This window comes from Aspergillus piperis (assembly GCF_003184755.1).
Source record: "Aspergillus piperis CBS 112811 unplaced genomic scaffold BO85scaffold_20, whole genome shotgun sequence".
In the NCBI taxonomy this organism is placed as follows: Eukaryota; Fungi; Ascomycota; class Eurotiomycetes; order Eurotiales; family Aspergillaceae; genus Aspergillus; species Aspergillus piperis.
Window position 1 is genome coordinate 123,640 of NW_020291610.1, and position 18,609 is coordinate 142,248.

The 18,609-nt window shown below is 50.2% G+C and overlaps 9 protein-coding genes across 9 annotated transcripts; 1 reads left to right on the forward strand and 8 right to left on the reverse strand.

The window, feature by feature from the left end:
* Positions 1–301: 301 nt before the first annotated feature.
* On the reverse strand, positions 302–1,968 carry BO85DRAFT_404191 (allantoate permease; the record flags this gene model as incomplete). The annotated part of the gene is made up of 3 exons (XM_025657263.1): positions 302–1,603; positions 1,658–1,726; positions 1,783–1,968. The coding sequence occupies 3 exons, from the start codon at positions 1,966–1,968 to the stop codon at positions 338–340; spliced, it is 1,521 nt and encodes a 506-aa protein (XP_025512006.1). The 3' UTR covers positions 302–337.
* A 74-nt stretch (positions 1,969–2,042) lies between these two features.
* Positions 2,043–3,773, reverse strand: BO85DRAFT_452476 (uncharacterized protein). Its single transcript, XM_025660829.1, has one exon. The coding sequence runs from the start codon at positions 3,331–3,333 to the stop codon at positions 2,278–2,280; it is 1,056 nt and encodes a 351-aa protein (XP_025512007.1). The 5' UTR covers positions 3,334–3,773; the 3' UTR covers positions 2,043–2,277.
* Positions 3,774–4,317: 544 nt separating this feature from the next.
* BO85DRAFT_502696 (uncharacterized protein) lies at positions 4,318–5,424 on the reverse strand (the record flags this gene model as incomplete). The annotated part of the gene is made up of 3 exons (XM_025664210.1): positions 4,318–4,823; positions 4,880–5,206; positions 5,259–5,424. The coding sequence occupies 3 exons, from the start codon at positions 5,422–5,424 to the stop codon at positions 4,543–4,545; spliced, it is 774 nt and encodes a 257-aa protein (XP_025512008.1). The 3' UTR covers positions 4,318–4,542.
* A 1,497-nt stretch (positions 5,425–6,921) lies between these two features.
* Positions 6,922–8,094, reverse strand: BO85DRAFT_522959 (RTA1 domain-containing protein; the record flags this gene model as incomplete). The annotated part of the gene is made up of 3 exons (XM_025665306.1): positions 6,922–7,582; positions 7,637–7,885; positions 7,947–8,094. The coding sequence occupies 3 exons, from the start codon at positions 8,092–8,094 to the stop codon at positions 7,119–7,121; spliced, it is 861 nt and encodes a 286-aa protein (XP_025512009.1). The 3' UTR covers positions 6,922–7,118.
* Positions 8,095–8,478: 384 nt separating this feature from the next.
* On the reverse strand, positions 8,479–10,417 carry BO85DRAFT_502700 (FAD-dependent oxidoreductase). The gene has a single exon (XM_025664211.1). It carries the CDS (start codon positions 10,301–10,303, stop codon positions 8,537–8,539), a length of 1,767 nt encoding a protein of 588 aa, XP_025512010.1. The 5' UTR covers positions 10,304–10,417; the 3' UTR covers positions 8,479–8,536.
* Positions 10,418–11,192: 775 nt separating this feature from the next.
* Positions 11,193–12,300, forward strand: BO85DRAFT_491352 (caleosin family protein; the record flags this gene model as incomplete). Its single annotated transcript, XM_025663710.1, has 5 exons — positions 11,193–11,435; positions 11,508–11,732; positions 11,803–11,964; positions 12,027–12,119; positions 12,175–12,300. 5 exons carry the CDS (start codon positions 11,193–11,195, stop codon positions 12,298–12,300), a joined length of 849 nt encoding a protein of 282 aa, XP_025512011.1.
* A 114-nt stretch (positions 12,301–12,414) lies between these two features.
* Positions 12,415–14,141, reverse strand: BO85DRAFT_502711 (phthalate transporter; the record flags this gene model as incomplete). Its single annotated transcript, XM_025664212.1, has 6 exons — positions 12,415–12,725; positions 12,776–12,868; positions 12,920–13,417; positions 13,471–13,683; positions 13,732–13,857; positions 13,911–14,141. The coding sequence occupies 6 exons, from the start codon at positions 14,139–14,141 to the stop codon at positions 12,456–12,458; spliced, it is 1,431 nt and encodes a 476-aa protein (XP_025512012.1). The 3' UTR covers positions 12,415–12,455.
* Positions 14,142–14,624: 483 nt separating this feature from the next.
* Positions 14,625–16,752, reverse strand: BO85DRAFT_462302 (MFS general substrate transporter; the record flags this gene model as incomplete). Its single annotated transcript, XM_025661839.1, has 14 exons — positions 14,625–14,949; positions 15,004–15,095; positions 15,142–15,265; positions 15,313–15,403; positions 15,455–15,562; positions 15,612–15,663; positions 15,713–15,766; positions 15,828–15,987; positions 16,042–16,112; positions 16,162–16,215; positions 16,264–16,345; positions 16,389–16,468; positions 16,518–16,595; positions 16,651–16,752. 14 exons carry the CDS (start codon positions 16,750–16,752, stop codon positions 14,625–14,627), a joined length of 1,473 nt encoding a protein of 490 aa, XP_025512013.1.
* A 410-nt stretch (positions 16,753–17,162) lies between these two features.
* BO85DRAFT_480511 (NmrA/HSCARG family protein) lies at positions 17,163–18,405 on the reverse strand. The gene is made up of 3 exons (XM_025663012.1): positions 18,157–18,405; positions 17,682–18,102; positions 17,163–17,622 (listed from the first exon to the last, which is right to left on the reverse strand). Exons 1-3 carry the CDS (start codon positions 18,328–18,330, stop codon positions 17,285–17,287), a joined length of 933 nt encoding a protein of 310 aa, XP_025512014.1. The 5' UTR covers positions 18,331–18,405; the 3' UTR covers positions 17,163–17,284.
* Positions 18,406–18,609: the final 204 nt, after the last annotated feature.

Genomic DNA, 18,609 nt, shown 5'->3' on the forward strand with positions numbered 1-18,609 from the left:
GGCTGGAGGCCAAATCGAGCAGCCGGATGCTTCAGAATATATCCCGGCGCAGCTAGTCAGCGAGCTCACCACGGAAGATCAGCGCAGACGCCAGACGCCAGACGCCAGTCAGAGAAAAGTCACCGGGTGCAGGAAGCATGAGGCCAAGGTGAATGTTCAGGCTGTTTTCAGGTGTTTGTACTATAGGCATCCAAAGTATAAGAAATTCCTGGTCGGTAGCACCACTTCAGCCAAATAACATATTTCCTGTGTGGGGAATACTCAGTGGCACACAACTTCAATCACCTGGAATTGGTTTTGACTCCAATTACATGTACTGAGACAGCTATATGTCTACCTACAACCGATAGCGGAAGCCGACCGTGTTCCAATCGGTCACATCCTCATAATCCTCCGCCTGCAACTCCACCGACTGCACCAACACCGACACATCATTACCATCCTGTCGTTGGTTGGCGACTTTGCCACCAACAGCACCAGCAAGAGTCGCCGTCCCTTGGACACCCTCCTCACGATCGCGCTTCCGATTAAACCACTGCAGATAGAACCGCAGCGACACGGCTAACGCAGCCGAAATAATATAGCAGATGAGGATGGCGCGAAACGAAGTCTGATAGAGTGGGGCCTCATTCGACTTGAAGAACTGCGGCCCGGCGATATTTCCCGCGCAGTAGGCGATGAACATCATGGAGGTGATGGTCATTTTCTTGGTGACACCACGATAATTCGCCTGCAAGAGGGACATGATGAGCGGGAGGGCACCAGGACCCGTGGACAGCAGAAAGTAGCCGAAAAGCTGGGCGCCGAGGGGCACATGGTGAGCACGAGCATAGATGATGGCACTGCCAGTGATGGACAGTGCGACAATGCACACAATCAGCAGACAATTCCAATGTTGGGAGCGACTGGCTAGCCAGCCGGTGAGGGCAATGGTGCCAGCACTGATTACACTTGCAGGAATGACAATCAGTGTCGACTGAAGTGATGTAAAGCCGAAGGATTTGATGACGAGGTTGCCAAAGTTCTGTGTCCCGCCATTGGGAATCTGGGTCAGCACTGCCAGGGCGAACAGGTGCCACGTCTTGGGGTCGCAGAGACATTCGATGAATTGGGCCCATTTCCATGTCGTCTTCTCTGTCCGACCGGTACCTGCGATCACGGCACGGTGAGCCATGAATTCTCGTTCCTCGGGAGTAAGGAATGTGGCTGTGGAGATACTATCCGGGAGGAAGGCGAAAAGGACAAAACCCCATAGAAAGGTAGCCACGCCGAGAATGATAAACATCCACATCCAGGGATGCAGGGAATGGTCAATGTGGCCGATGCCATAGGCGAGCAGACTGGCGACGAGCCCGCCGACCGAGTTGCCCGAGAACCAGATGCCCGTACGGAAGGGAATCTCATCGCGGGTGTACCACGTCGAGGTGAGGAACATGAAGGCCGGTGTGATGGTGGCCTCTGCAACCCCGAGAAGGAATCGCACGGTCAACAGACCACCGTAATTGGTACAGGCAGCCGTCAGGGCTACCACGGCGCCCCAGAACCAGGTGTTGATGGACAGGTATTTGGCGACGGGCACCCGAGGAATCAAGACGTTGGTGGGCTGAGGGGGAGTCAGTTATCTCATGAAAGGTATCGGGATGGATTGCGGTCGCACCCATTCCCAGAAGAAGTATCCAAAGTAGAAGATGCTGGATACCCAACTGTACTGCTGGCCGACTAAATGCTGATGAAAGTGAGTTAGTGATACCCTAGGTATTGGGATAGTAGGAAGGCACCCACAGTATCTTCAATCAACCCAAACACAGATGCGCTTGATAGAATAGTTTTATCCATAAAGTTAAGCAGATACGTGATGAAGAGAAGAGGCAATAGTCGACTGTCCACCTTGCGTAACACGCGGGAGGCGATCACCGGCGACTCTTCGGGCGCGTCGTGCGCCTCTACAGCGGGTGCGACCGTGTCCATCACAATAAGTCGCAAAGTTAAGGGATTAGCAAAGGATAATAGGTCTACACGGATCGAGATTCCAAGAGGGATGATTAAGAATGATATTTAGAGCTTTGAAGACAAGTGCCATATCTTTTCCCCCGCCGGATCCCTTCCGATATCTGGTGCCAACCACCAATCGGCAACACGTACCCTAATAGCAAGGGATCGCCGCCGCGATACGCTATCAACCAATAATCTGCAGGTTTATGATTTGCCAGCAGTGCACTTTGTAGCTACAATCTGCCCAATGCTTCGTGACATTGTGTTCTTCTTTCTGCCACGCCTCTAGGTCTCTGGTTTTTGTGATCTTCCGATACTCCCAACAACTGATGGAAGCAGTCGATCCACCGCCCGCCAAATGGCCGAGGACCCTGGATATTCGAAGGTTGCCCCCACATAGTACGTATTGCGGTGTCCCTGCAGCTTCTTCAAGTCGTGGTAGAATCCGTCTTCGATGGCCTTCCGGCCAACTGACATTTCGAAGGGGGAATGGTCGGCAAACGCCAGGAATTCCGGGTCGCCGACATCGTATCCAGCTCGGCGCAGTCCCAGAATATCCTCCACAATCGCCCCCTTGACTTGTTCCTCCGTCATTGGCTCCTCGCTACCGTATCCAACGGCCATCACACCTGGCACTGCGGTTGGATACATCATCAAGATACACGGAAGAAAGGGAAGCGAGTAAGGTCTGTCGGACCCACGATTTACAATCTGGACTCCCTCGGGGCATCCGTCTACCCGCACCAGGCCGGCATAGTAGTGTCCGTAGATGAATTGACTGAACAGAGAAGACTCAAATTCATCCAGATCTAGGCCATCCAGCACATGCCCTGTCGGGGGTGCAGCCAGGATAGTCGTGTTGGCCTCGATCATCCAATGTGTACCATCCGTCGATTCCACCATCAATCGATGCATTTCGTCATCTTCCCGACACGCGTTCACTACAACGCTATGAAGCAGAGCATCGTCTCCCAGTTCCTCCAGAGCAGCCTCGTAAAGCTCCGAATTGTGATGTCGAGCAGTGGACAGAAATCCCGTCTGAAGCGCTCTTAACATATCCAACGACACGAACTTCATCAGATAAACGGTCGGGTAGTTTAGCCAGTTGCGCACCCCCTGGCTGTAGATACTGATCAGCTCGACGGCAGCCCCCAGGTCGTATTGTTCGACGAATTCTCCGAAAGGCATTAGGAGATCCTCGGGTATGTCTTCTGGGAGGTCCCATCCCTCCAAAAGATAGGGATACTGACGGAGAATGTCTCCATAGCGTTCCAAAGCATCGCTGACATTACCAGGATAGGGCTCGACCACTTCACCAGTCTCAAAGTCAATGCGTTCCATGTATCCACCGCCCTTGGAAGTTTTGGTAAAAGGTACTGCAAGATGGGAGAAAAAGTCTATGGTCTCTGGCGAGTCTTCGAACAGGGTCACTCCGAAGTCAAGCGGCGTGTCCGTGCTCGGCTCGATGTACGTGATAGTATGGCCACCCAAACGACCAGTCTTCTCAACCAGAACAACTGATAAACCTTCTTGAAGTAGATTTATCGCAGCATAGGTGCCCGCAGCGCCGCCACCGATAATACAAACGTCTCGGCGAATTACCTCGCATTCACTGCATGAGGAGGAATTGATAGTGCTGGAACGACCGATGTTAATCAATGTTGCAAAAACAAATAGAAGTATGGGAGTTTTAGCGAATGGCCAGAGCATGATTGAGAAGTGCACAATTGACTCGATACGAATCATACCTGTGTGCTGTTGGTGGTCAGAGCGACCTATCTATACCCGTCGACCACCAGGTTGAACGAGGTCTGGGGTGATAGCAATGTGGCAAACTAATGCCGAAAGAAGGACGGAAGTCCTGCGTGCAGTCGTCTGCGAGTACGAAGATGCAAGTATGCCTGGGTCTTGCCGTTTTTGCTGTTACTCTGAGAAATAGCAGGTGGTACCCGGTGATCGACAGGACCAATCACAGCACTCATGGAATGTGACGACCACCTGTGATACATTCCTAGAATGGCAGTAATCACAATCTTTCCATTGTGATTTGTCAGGTCCGCCACTTCGAGAAAGCTTGAGCACCAAGAAGCTCAGACGTTCCGCGGCAAGACGTCTCGCAACATGGACAAATTTACAATTCATCCGTCGGATGCATATTCCCAGGCGCGAAAGACAATGATGTGACTACTAGAGAGAGGGAAATAGATAAAGTGCAGTACCGCCATCAGCATGTGATAGGAATATGTACTCAAAAGGCCCGCCAGGATAAAACTCCCATTAACTAATCATATACTAACGATGAGACAAATAGCTTTATCATACATGGCTGCGTTGTAGAAAGTATTCTCCTTCGGATGGCCAGTGGCAGTGATTCCGCGCGCCTGGTCATACTTATCCTCTGAAGATAACTTCTCGGGGTTTGATGGCCTGAGGTAAAGAAGGAAAGAAGCAGATTGTATCAGATGATCGCACGATGTGGAAGGACCTGTGCGGTGTCACGCGCCTTGGTCCAACAAGGTCGGTCCAGCTACCGCGGCAGTAGTACTGTGATCAGGCGCACTTGCTACTCTGGCAGGTGAGGTTGTCGGAGCAGTCGTTCTCGGTTGAGCAGGAAGCACCTGAATGCCATGGGTCAGTGTAACACAAAGCACGGGTTCCAAGAGGGGACCTACCGGCACAATGGCCTGACCAGGAGCAGGAAGATGAGGAGCCGGACCCGGAGCCAGAACCGGAGCTCGAGCCCGAAGAACCGGAACTGCAGTAGCTCGAAGCATCGGCACTGCTATAAGTGTTTGATGTATAGCATTTGCCGCTCGCAAAGAGCTCGTCCGCTTGATTGGACAGTTAGGTCATATCTGGTAAGTACTAGCTCGGGTCTTTAACATACAGTTGACGGTGTAGGAGGTTCCCGGGCTGATGATGACGGTTTGAGAGTCATCCGGGGTCAAGGAATCTTCGCAGTCAATCTGGGTATCGCCACCACTGGACTTGGTAGACCCAGTCCAAATATCAATGTGGAGCCTGCCGTTGTGATAATCGGTAGCTGTTTCTGTCAGCGGAGGCACACTATTTAGCGTGGGGTACTTACTGCACTGCGCGCATGTATCCTCGAAGCGGAGATACTTGCGAAGGTACGGCAGATAGATGATCTCACACTTTTCAAACTCCCCAGGAGCGGTAGCAAAAGTGAGAGGGTCGTCATATGTGCCGGTGCCTAGCAGCTGTTAGCTTTGACATACTCAGCCCAAAGAACTCCAAGAACATACCTCCTGCCGTGTAACCACGACCACAATCGTAGGCAATGTCCGCACTGGGAGGATCGTTGTCAGGATACCCGTAAAAGGTAATTTCCACATCAGACTCAGTCGAACACGCCACAGATGCCGAAAGAAGGCCGGCGGCGGCAAGAAGTTGAAGAACCTTGGAGCTCATTGTATGACGAGAAAGAATATTGATAAAAAAAGAAGTAAGAATACTGCGTTGCCAAAGAACATGAGGAACTTTGTGGAGTGGGAAAACCGCGTTTATATGCTTCATGGTCTGGCTAGGGAAGTTACGATGAATATTGTCCTAGACTCATTCTCGTGTAAATGCCGAGGTTTCGTTGAAGCGAGCGCCTACACCGCGGTAAAGACGCTATGTTTCATCCTACTACCTGTAAAATCCTTCTATTAGCGGGAATACGAGATGCCCAACTGGTCTCGAAGATAGACTAAATGAATTGCCTGATCGACGCATCCTAGTGCTTATCTCCTGTCCCCCAAATTCGACTATCTCAATCGTCTGTGATATAATGCTTCGGGTTCTGATTGACAAGGGAATTATCGAGCTATGATTGATTACTTCCAAGCTCTTCGCATGCTCAATCATATTGCGTTTTCTGGCTTTTCTGCAGATACACCGCTGTCACAGCAATTTACCGAGATGAGACACCTTCCGTGGTGGCCCCAAACCATTCTTCAAAGCGTTCTGGAAGTAGTGTGGGGTCCAAAAGCCCTGGGACTCTAGCGGGAGATCGGATTCAATATGGGCCCCGACATCCTCATTTAGCGAGGTCACTGGAGCTTGATCACAATTCGATGGCCTCATCAAGGTCCATTCCTATTCTTAGATATAGCTCGGCTGTGGGGTTTCCTGTCAAGGTCCTACTTGGATCTACTGGTCCGATGGAGATGGAATATCCCCTTGGTACGTTCAAAGACAAGAGATATCCTGATATGGTTAGCCGCTCAACGGCCTTTCTGCGGGCGCAATTGCCTGGGGCCGCAAGGTCTTACTTGAAAATGGTCGACATACCTCTCTACTTCCTTCAGGGGATTTTCCTAAAGAGGAAGGTGGTTAGTGTCTGCATCACAGTGCCTTGGAGAATGTGAGTTCGCGGGTGGTATCCGTTATTAATGGGTTCTCAGAAAGCGGACGTTGGACAATACGAGATTTCAATAGACGTACTGGCCCCACCGCAAGGTAATTATCCCGTTATTGCTGTTGATAAATGGAGGTACTCTACAGGGTCTATATATTGGGCAGTTGCATACAGCATATTGCACATTAGCTGTTGGTATGAATTTGGCCCTACTAAATTACACTATCAGGCGCACGTTGCCATGTCAACTTGACGTTGAGAGAATTCTTGTGTATCCCAAGTACCGCAAGGGCTTCTGCACACTCCCTCAAATGCGAAAGCCTCGTCGGACTGACTATAGCTGATAAGAAAGCTTGTGATCCTTTAAGCTGCCCCTGACTCGGAATAATGCGGTTGCCCTGCATGGTCTTCCGATGGGGCTAAAACTTGGGGCCGTCGGGATCCTATCTTGCCCCTTTGCGGCACGGGGTCAAGCGCGCATCAAGGCCATACTAGTGCTTCATGTGGAGGCAACAGCACAGGACGGTATAGTGATGCTAAAAATAGATAATATTTCCTCATCCTAGCTTAATACTGCCATTCATAATCCCACAGTTGAGTAGGTAACCTGCGACCTCTTTGTCATGGTGGAAGGACGAGGCATAATATGTGGCAACATAACATCTATTGTGAACACACTGACAAACACAAGTTAGATGAGACATTGGACGCCGATAATCATAACAATCATTAAATACACCGCCAGGAGAAAGTTGCAAGCTCTTCAAACGGACAAAACCTCCATTTCCACCGGCACTGACATGAACTTTTGCGTCTTGATGACCTTTTCAGAGTAATGGTCTCCGCGCCCCAGATAGCAGTTGACCTGGCTAGGGTGGACGAACTGGAGTACCTCCATCGCCAGGAACATCAGCAACGCATCAAACACATAGATGAAAACTTCGTGTTTCATGAGGTAACCATCGTATCCTTGGAGGTACTCTACCACACGGACAATGGAACGGACAAAAATGAGGATGCTGGAGATGTAGAGGGCGTTCATGTGGCGACGCCAGATGTGCGACAGCTCCGTTGAGGTGCTAGTAGGAGCTTTTGCCAGTCGCATTTGGAAAATGAGCGCTGTGATAATGAAGAAGCCAAAGAAGATAATCTGAACGAAGAGACCGCCGATGATGATGTGCTCGCCCGTGGTTGGGTCGCTCGAGCCACTGACCATGAGACCAGCGCCTACTGCTATTAGCGATGCTGCATCTAAAGATAAGGAGCTGGGGAAGAACGCACCAGACGCTTGCATCAGGAACGATAGAACATCGCCCGCGACAAAGATCTTTGTCACCCACTTCAATTTGAACACCGAGTAGTGTTCTGCTTGTACCATCCGGATAATGCGACCGAGGGTCATGTAAATACTAGCCGCCAGGAAGGCCGGGGCGATGAGGATAAGGGCGCTTTGCATGGCATACGAGCCCGTGCTGTAGTCGGGACTTTCGAGTGACGAGAGGAGACGGCCAACATATCCGATTGTTTCCACTGGAGTTTAGACATCAGGTCAGTGATAGTCCTGCAGTTATCGTTGAGAGTAGTGACTGACAGATTCCGCCGATGAAGAAGGGGATCATGAACCATGTTCTGGTGCGGACCAGCTGGAGAAGGTGCAAGACAGTGCTGATGCCGAACAGAACCACAAAGATGCCTGCTGCCGCAGCAGAGGGTGTGTAGTAGTATAGAATGAATTCCATGGCTGGTATGCGATAGAGAAGAGCTGGAGTCGATAAAGTCGCAAGGAGGTAGGGAGCGAGGCCCTGCTTTTATGAAGGCCTATCATCGTGGCCTCCCACTTTTTCAAGGTACTAATATGGCAACGGTCGCGATATACGAGAGACGATAGTGCATCTGTCCCTGAACCTCATATTGAAGACCCGTGGCTGGGGATCAACCTCTGCCCTACGTGGTGCTCCTCGCTTTCGTTGCGTATGCCATTTTGGGTAAAATGCCATTCGTACTCGCACCCTTGCCCAAAATAGGCAATATCCGGCTGATCTCCAGTGGATCGGGAACGTTTAAATCTCTACTTTTCTAACTTTGTCGATTGATCCGGAGTGATTCCGTCTTAGAACTTTTTATAATTCGTGTGCTACACACTGAATACCTAATAAAAACCATAGATAATATTTCAGCTGCCTAAATGGCCTGCTGCGCCCGCTGCTCCTTCTGAGCAAACGAATCCATGGGCTTTAAGTTCGCCTTGGACGGCCCCTCCACACAAACGCCATCGCAGCTGAAGCGACTACCATGCACAGGGCAATCCCAGCTCTTCTCAGTGTCGTTCCAGTTCAACACCGCCTTCATGTGTGGACAGACAGCGCTGAACTTATGCGCCTTGCCTTGCTCATCTTTGTACACGGCTACGGGTTTGGTCAGACCCTCCTTGATCACGCCTCCAGAGCCGACGGCCAGGTCCTCGATGTCCTTAATGTCGGACTTCATCCAGCGCTTGTACTGGGTATTGATTTGAACATCATGCGCCAACATACTGGGTAGGGACTTGGCGATGCTGGACAGGCGGTGGGGGTTGTATAGGCTGGCCCATGGATTGTCAATGCCCATAATCTCGTCGGCAATGAGTCTACCAGCAAGCACGCCGTGTGTGAGACCATTGCCGCTGTCTCCTGTGACAATGTATGTATGGTTTAGGCCCTGGTTCTTTCCAATGAATGCCATGTAATCCACAGGCTCAAAGATCTGTCCGCTCCATTTATAGTCGACTGTCCCGGCTTTGGTGAAGCGTTCACGGACCCAAGTCTCAAGTTCCTGGAAGCGTCCGCTGGTCGTATCCTGGCCGACCTTATGATCGCATCCTCCGACCACTAGGTAGTCGTCCTTCTCATCGCATTCTGTGAACCGAATGTACTTGTACGCTTCTGCCTCGTCATAGAGAAGGCAGTCTTCGATCGAGGCCTTCGGAACACGAATGGCAATGCAGTACGTCCGCATGTACTCCATCTCTGCAATGACGCTCAGTTTCTGAAGTGGCACACAAGTCGCCTCGACCATATCCTTGGCCGTGATAGTGTAGCCGTCGGCGGTTGTCACTTGCACCAGGCCACTCTCGCTGGACGACATCATGCGAGCATGCGCGTAGCATTGAAAGTTTGGCTGCTTTTGCAGCCACTCTAGTACCCCGACAAAGTACTTGGTCGGGTGGAAGGTTGCCTGGTCGGCAAAAATGGCACCGTCCCGCTGGTCGATGTTGCCATCCCATCCCTTCACGGTGAGACCTTCGCGGTAGGACGCAGGAAGACCAAGCTGCTTCGCCAACTCAACTTCCTTCTTCAGGCTGGAGACCTCTTTATCATGGTTTGGGTCCCCACGGGGGTACTGGGAGATCTCATACCCTGGAAGCGTGCGGTACTCACACTCAATTCCGAGTGATCGGGAAATCTCCCCGACTCGCTTGAGTGCCCAGGTATGGCTCTCAGCGGCGGCTTTGGCACCCTGGTGTCCATGCTTCTTCTGGATCTCGGTGTATCCATCGTCCAAGGCATTGGACAAATGACCACTGGTACGGCCACTTTCGCCAGACAGGACATTGCGGGCCTCGATCATAGTCACTCGCTTTCCGCGATTGACCAGCTCATAGGCAATGGAGATACCGGCAATACCTGAGCCGACAATGCAGACTTCGGTTTCGACGTTCTCATTCAATGATGGGAACTTGGGATATTTGGAGTACGGCATAGAGTGAACCCAGACGGGGTCCGTCTCACCGGAGGTGTTCATCCAATGGGTGGGACTGGACATGGTGGCTAGTTTGCGTGATTTGGGAGGGGGAGCAGAAGTTGAGTATGAAGAGACAGTATACAGAAGTTGGCAATTAACCCGTTTGAAAGAAGTAAGCTTACTAGCAGGATGGCAAGCAAAGCCGCGGAAGCTCAGTTTATACAACATGGCAAGGTCGTGCGGAGCAAGACCAACCCTTCACTATCAACGGGCAGATTGGGTGTTCCAATGCGGGTTTATGTTCACGATATACCCCGGGGGGCATCATGATGACATAACGACCGACCCAAGAATTCAAATGTGCAAAAGCTAGATAAAGTTCGTTCTTGGATCGATACAATGGAGCCAAGGACCTCAAATTTGCCTGAAACCGGGTTTAGAGATAATTTCCCAGAGATTGGCGCTGGAAGCATAGCCTAGACCAGCCTGCGTGGATGTAGTATGCGGGGCGTGGAGATACTGCAGAAGACCTTTATGTTTGTGGGCAGACTGTCAGACCCCAAGTAGGCCTGCGTGTCCCATCTTTTGGGTTACACAGTATAGCTCTGACCCAGCTAGAGGGTATAGATGGCATGATTAGACTTCTTCAAAGGGCTCTTGTAACTTGACCTGCGCATGGTGGTAGCCTTTAAGCCTATACCTCAGCCACCCAGTCATGGTGGTCTTTAGTACTCAATAGCGGAAAATATATCCTCACTATCTCAGCGGAAAATATCCCAGCCATCCACCCCACATGCTTTCAATTGGAGTGTTTCATGCTGCTCCTGATAAGCAGTAATCATGACATTCTCAGTGGCGATAAGCCCCCGCTAATTCACCGACGAAATTTGGTGACTTTTCAAGTGATGTACTATCAATAGCACCAACTATGACCTCACCATGACTCCCGGACCAATGACGCCATCACCACCCACTCCAACCAACCCTAACGAACGAATTTCCGATACTCTAATCAGCCATCTCCCATTACCAACAACTGACTCTTCTACCCCCTGTTCTATTTACATTTTACCTCCTGCGACCCGTTACACCAATTGACAATTCCATAACCACCAAAATGCCTCGAAAAGTCTCGTTCTCGGAAACCCAACTACCCAATTTCGACAAACCCATCCGCCCTCCTTCTATCAGCGTCGACTTTTCCACCACTGTCCCCGAATGCCCCGTGACTGCGGCCCGCCAACCAGCTCGCTATACGAACGACTACATTGAGAAGCCGGGGGTGCCGCGGGCCAATACCACTGCCTCGATTGACCGGCCAGACGGGGATGAGAGCTATACAAAGCAATTTGGCGATTTTGTACGTACTAGCCTCAATACGCACTCTATATGATCGATTGAAACATAGCACTAACTTGATATCTGATGATAGACCCCCCTCCAACAACATGTCCTCTTCTGGGACCGCGACCGCGACGGGCAAATATACCCCTGGGATACATATAACGGCTTTCGCGACCTAGGGTTCAATATCATCTTCTCCTTCTTAGCTGTTCTAATCATCAACTTGAACTTCTCCTATCCGACTCGCCTGGCGCATTCGTATCTCCCGGACCCGTGGTTTAGGGTATATGTGGATGCGGTTCACAAAGCTAAGGTACATACCTACCCACTTGAAGGAATTACAGCTTGTACGGAAGATGACGGCTAATGATATGGATCAATAGCACGGCTCGGACAGCAATACCTACGACCCCGAAGGACGCTTCGTTCCCCAATCTTTCGAGAATATGTTCGCCAAATATGATCGAGATGGTGACGGGGCATTGACATTGCGGGAGCTGTTTGATATGATGCACGGGAACAGATGCGCGGCTGATCCGTTTGGTGTATGATCTCTCTTATCTCTCCCTTTCGCGCAAAAGATAAATGTAACTGACACGGAGTCTAGTGGGGAGCCGCCTTATTCGAATGGGGCACCACATGGTTGCTGATCGAGAAAGACGGTAAGGTCTGGAAGGAAGATGTACGGGGTGTATATGACGTATGTTGACTTATTCTTCGACTGGAGTGAGAGCTGCGGCTAATGATTGTTACAGGGCTCATTATTCTGGAAGGTACGCGAAGCGAACCGTTCAGGACGGGGGTGGACGCAAGGCTTTAGACCGGGCTTATGGGTGAAGCGGACAGTGAAGGGATATTTGAATGCATATTTGGATGGCTGAGCATACATGCATTGCATTAGACCATTGTACTTCTATTTAGAGCAATTGCAACGTCATTCTCTCACGTATAATTCGATAGTGAGCATAATACCAACGACTTCATGCATTGAAGACCAGAATATGAAATGAGCTAAACAGCACTCTCGGTTAACAGGCTAATAAGTATACCGAAACCCCGGCAGATCTCCAATAACCAACTCTCCCCGATCCACGCGACGATTGCGCAGATACAATCGAATGGTCAACAATCCCACCAGCACTATTGCAGCAGCCTGCAATCCAATACAGGTAAGCATTCCCGGCCGATACTCCGGGGCATCCTGAGACCGAAAGACAAGAGACCCGACCATGCCGCCTGACGCACCGAGACCGACAAAGATGGCGCTGCAGGCCGCTCGCTTCCACTGACCGCGGACATTGTTTGCCTAATGACTATCAGCAATGATACTACGATCAGAGGGATGTAGAATCCTACCTGATATGCCATAGCAGCAGGAACATTCGAATTGGCTCCCATGGTAGTAAGGAAACACCCAACCAGTCGTGGCCCGTTGCCCTTGGTGAAGGTCTAGTCTTGTCAGCCGTGTTTACCACTACATTGGGTAGAGGAGAAACTGACCATCAAAGGCAACCCGATCAACGCCAACATGGCATTGAAGACAATAATTGGTCCCCGCAGCCGATACTTGTCTCCAATCCACGACGTTGCCATCATGGTGATCCCCGCAGCCACGTACGGTGGAGCGAAGAGACACAACGATGCTCCCATCGAAAATCCCATTCCCTGCCTGTATATCAGAGGCAAAAAATATGCGATCGAATAGGCAGTGGATGTAGTGCAGAAGTACACTAGTCCAAATCCCCAGATATTAATGTCCAGTGCAGCGACAAGGTACTTCTTCAGATTGAACGGCTCGAGTCTCACGTCCCCGCGGTCGTCGTTGATCTGGTGAGTAATGAAGTCGTATTCTCGGTCCGACAGGAATCGACTCTTGTTTGATCGCATACGATCCAGGAAATTGATTAGCACGAAGTAGCTGATTGCTGCGAGTGTGCAGGTGAGGAGGCCTTGGATGACGAAAATCCAGCGCCATGCTGTGAGGCCGCCCAGGCCGTTCTATTCAAGCTAGTTGTTAGTAGGAACACCATTAATGAGGAGTGCTTGCGAACCATAAACGTGATGCCATAAGATAGAATACCGGTGAACGCCGATGCCACACAGCCGAGCAGGTAGAAGATGGCAAATCGCTTCTGCATCTGATAGCGGGTGTACCAGGTCGCAATAAGATAGACAGCAGCGGGGAAGAACCCTGCTTCCAAGGCTCCGATGATTATTCGAATGCCAGCTAGTTGAGCCCAGTTGTGGACGAATCCACCGCACATCTGACAGGTTAGCTCTTCGTCAGGAGGGGTGTTCCAGTGATATCTTACCATAGCAATACCCCAGATAAAGCAAATGCCCGCAAGGAAGATCTTCGGGCCCAGCCTGCGAATCAGCACTGGACCCAGCATTTGCAGACAGATGTAGGGAGGAAAGAACACGACAGCAATGATATTCTATGCGACTGTGTTAGTATAGACATGTTTCTTCAGCGGTAAAAAAAACTCACATATTGATTACCCTGGAGGTGCAATTCCTTCTCCATTCCCGCAACCGCTGCAGTAGACAGGTTTCCCCGGTCAAGCAGCGATACGGTGTGCAGGAACCCCAGCATGACAATCAATCGGGCGTCAACTCGACGGATAACCCGTCGCTGCTCCTGTGGAGTCAGCTCCGTATCATCGGTTCGGGAGCTCTCTGCCTCAACGGACAGGCCTTTGATGGTGTCGTCGTCGGCCATCATCCCGAGTTGAGGACGTTGTAACTAAACCGTCGGCTACATTGATGGGAGTGCTCTTGCTCCTAGGGAGATTTGTAGGACCTAAAGTATTCTCAAAGCAATGATGCAAATTTGGTATCGATGGCGACATTGGAAGCAATTCTCGAGACTATAGATGCTTTATCAGGTCATAGCAAAAGAAATTATGCTAATGGATGGATTTTCATTTGCGGGGAAAGCTCGAGGTCGGAAATCGGCGTTAACCATGAAGCTACTACGTGTAACGTAGCGATATGACTAGCCAAGCCCTGCAGACTGGAGATAGTCTCCTTCAGCCACTTCTAAACGCCGAAAGCCGAAGAAAGGAGACATGGCGGTTTGCGTGAGTGATGAAAAGTTGCAGGGCCAAGGATCGATTAGCGTCGTGGTAGACATTCTAATTGCCAAGCTGCCACGGAGGTCACGAGCTGGTTTATTCAGCTCTTCAGAATCTCCGTTCTACCCCTAAACCCTCCCTTCACTGACTTCATGTTCGTCTGCGGTCACATTCCAATCGTCAACTTGGCGGGTTTTAGCTTTTCTCCGCTCCTCCCACTTAAAGGCAAAATGGATGCAAACGAACAACACCGCTGCCAAGCATGAAAGACCGAGATACAGCTTTGCTCCAATACGCCAGTGAGGAGCTTCCGAGGCTGGATATGCAGCTATGGGAAGGAAGGCACTTAGCAAATACGCAAAGAGGGTTCCGGTGGCGAACAAAACGGTGCGAACTTCTGGCTCCGTCTCCAAATGGGCAGCTGCCCACGCACACAACAGCATTGTCGAGACCCTAAACGATAGAAATCAGCTAGATATCCCTACCTCTCGGATGGGTGAGGCTTACGCTCCAATATAGTCCATATACCACCCAGCCATATAAGTGTGCTCATTGCTCGGTTGGATCGTCAGGATGATGAGTGATACTATATTGATCACCTAAACTTGGTCAGTACTGAGCAGTGCTTACTCAGGTGCGACTCACCGAATGCAAGAGGAGGAATGGCAGTCTGACTCCAAAATAGTCACTAAACCCACTGAAAAGGATTTCAGCGACAAGTTGGATTGCTTGACCAGCGATCGGAAGGTAGTCGAGCATGGCCACGGAGCTATATTTCATCAGACTTGGATGCATACAATGGTGAGGAACACATACTATTTAGCGGATCCATCAGGGTTCTTCAACGACTTGAGCCAGAGGTTGAAGTAGCTCGTTGGCGTTGTGCCGGTGCCGATTGCCCACGCGACTGTGTCAAGATCAGTTATGCGTGTTACAGTAGAGTGAGGTGGAGGCATACTGGCGAACAACCATAAATGCCAGAATTTGAAGCAACGCAGAAAGCTTTTGATCTGGATGCCGATCTGCGGTTTCCGGCCCACGCGGCGTGTACGTGCAATGGCAGTCTCTGTAAGAGTTTAGCGAGTCTCTCCACAACTCCTATAATCTTTACATACTAATATGCTGTGGCCTGAGATAGATCTTGGACAATGGATTTTGCCTTTCGGGCTATAGTCACTTAGCAGGGTGTCCCACACGAAGAGCTGGGGATTCTCACAAAGCCAGGCAGGATGACAAATGCCAACAAAGCAATGAATATGGTGCAAACTCCCTACCCGGGATATGAACCAGTCAGCTTCGTCATCTCGAGTATACAATCAGGACGAACATACGTTTATGATAAATGCCCATCTCCAACCACTTCGCCCCATGACACCTTCCAGATTGGTTGACATTGCACCCTGCATGGCACCCGAAAGCATAGCCCCAACTGGCTGAGCCATGTTATACAAGCTCATACGCAAGGCCATCTCGTGCGGGAGATACCATTGACTTTGCGTGTTAATAGTTTCACTACTTGATTCTCTAGAAGATTCAGCGACTTACCTGATAATGGTGAAGTAGCCAGGCCACGTCGCACCTTCAAAGAAGCCAATGAGGAAACGCAAGCCATACACCTAACCGATTAGTTGTGCCGATGCTTGTTGAAACGCTCGGGGTAAATACCTGTTTAGCAGACGTGACAGTGGATAAGCAACAGGTGAGTATACCCCATAGAACCTATTTCGTTGGTTAGCTATATGTATACCCTATCTGAAGAAAACTTACTTCGCATGCTGGCAGCCATATAGCTGGCCCGATGTGGGAGATAATGATGCATGATGGGTAGAGCATAATCATGTATCCGATACTGATGGAGTCAGAATTGCCAGGAGTCAGAGGTGATGACATACTTGAAGAAGGTCGTGAAATAATTGTACTCGTTACCAAGGAGTTCGAGATCTGTCTCCATACCAGAAACATAGGCATTGCTCTGCCGATGATAAGTACACATTGTTGATGTGATGCATGCGGGTACTAACAATGTTCGTTTGGTCCAGGTACTTGAATGCATATCCCAGAAACCCCACGACGAGGAAGAAGCAGTCGAGTCGCCATACCTAGAATCGGTCAGTCGATGCACACATTTCCGATGTTGTGGACTGGAAATAATACCAGTGCCCTCTCATCCTCCGGCCGTATCTCATCCGATAGCTGCTCGTTTACAGATGAGACCCTATCAATAGGGCCTTTACTATTATCCTTGGGCGTATCCATCCTATCGATCTTTCAGGGTAATAAGGATTCATCAAGCGATAGAAATTGATATTAGAACCTAGGACCGTCATAAGAGTCAAGCAACATTAAGGCCATGGGAGGAAAGCGCGTTCGGCGATGTCTTATCGGCGACCTGCAGGCATGGCATCAAGGCGGGATGTGAAGGCGTGCTCTGTATAGCCCGCCCCGCTCAATTGGTCTGATGCACGCCGTTATTCGCCAAGCAGACCAGGAAGCTGCTGACGTTGAGGTCTAGAAGATCGTCCCCGATAAAGATGCAAGTGCAGTACTCTAATTGTAGCTATCAAATTAGGTAACATCCGGCACCGGCGTCAAGTATTTTAACTACGCCACCAGCCGCCAAGATTACGAGTGATTTGTCGCTCAAACAAATAAGAAAAATGATTTAGGCCATCCCAAAACCATCCGATTATTATATCACGATAATATGATTACACAAGATTCAAGCTAACCCCATCCTAGGTAATTTGACGACTACACCACTGAGCTCTGACTAGAGAACGCAGGTAGACTAAGCAAACGAAGCCTTGTTCTGCTGCAAGAATTCCTTCCAGCTGGTGAGCTTATACCCCACCTTAGCCACCAAACCCTTACTCTCGTTGAGACTCCGACCATTGAAGTAACCCGGATTTCCAGTGAAGAGGTGGTTCTCCAGCATTTCCTGACCCATTGGACCCGGCATGAATGACTTGTACGTTTCGGGATCGACCTGCACAAACTGGGACTTCTGTCCTGTCACCGCTTCGAATTCTTCGAGAATGCGAGTAGGAGTGTAGTAATCCTCCGCCACGAGGATCTGAGTGCCGAGTGTCTCTGGCCAATTTTTCAAAGAGGCGGCGACGTATTTGCCTACATAACTTGTCAGTCAAGGCACTCATGCTAGAGCAAATGGCTTAGAGATCACATACCCATATCACCCGCAATATCAATCAACGGAAACTTAGACTCCTTTCCAATAGGATAAGCAAGAGTCCATACCCCGTTCTCGCCCTTCCGCAGAAGACCAACAACAGAGTAATTGGTCATGAAATACCCTGGCAAGACAAAGGTAGCCGGAACTCCCAGCGAGCGAATATACTGCTCGACCTGGGCTTTGTGATCGAAGTGAGGGACATTCTTGAGACGTCCGGCTGTGGTCTCTGTCACATTGAGCAGAGAAGAGAAAATGAGATGCTGGACGTTCAACTCCTTGGCCACGTCGGCAACATTCTTGCCGTGGACTAATTCTGCATCAGAACCAGCAATACCCCAGGCGGGAGTGGTCACTAGGAAGACAGAGTGACTGCCCTCAAGGGCGTTCCGGATAGAGTCTTTGGAGTTCATGTCCGCCTAGATGGTCTGTTAGAGTGGGTTTGCGGTGGGGGTGGAGACGTCAAGCCTTACAGTTTGGATTTCGACTCCCTGGTTAGCCAATGCCTGAGCTTCTGGTTTGCTAGCATCGCGGGTGATACCGCGGATCTTGAATTCCTTGGAAAGTTCGGGGTCGTTGAGCATCGTGCGGATGACGGACCCGCCCTGTTGGCCAGTGGCACCGAAGACAGTGATGATCTTGGACATTTTGCTTTGAGATGTCGATGAATCGTTGGGTTCGTTGGGTTCGTATTGCTTTCAGTCTGCTGGAGTAATTGCTAATGGATGACTTCGGCTGCATGGATTTGACCCGGGGCAAGCCTCCATTATATGTCCCTGGGCCACCCACAGCAGCTGACCAAGCTTGATGTCTCTTTCATATCCCTTTCGGCTTCAATGTCCGAGATGAATGACAAAATACCGCTCGTATATCGGCTTCATTTGGGACCGAGGTTAGTAAGAGAGACATTGAAGCCTGACTAAAAG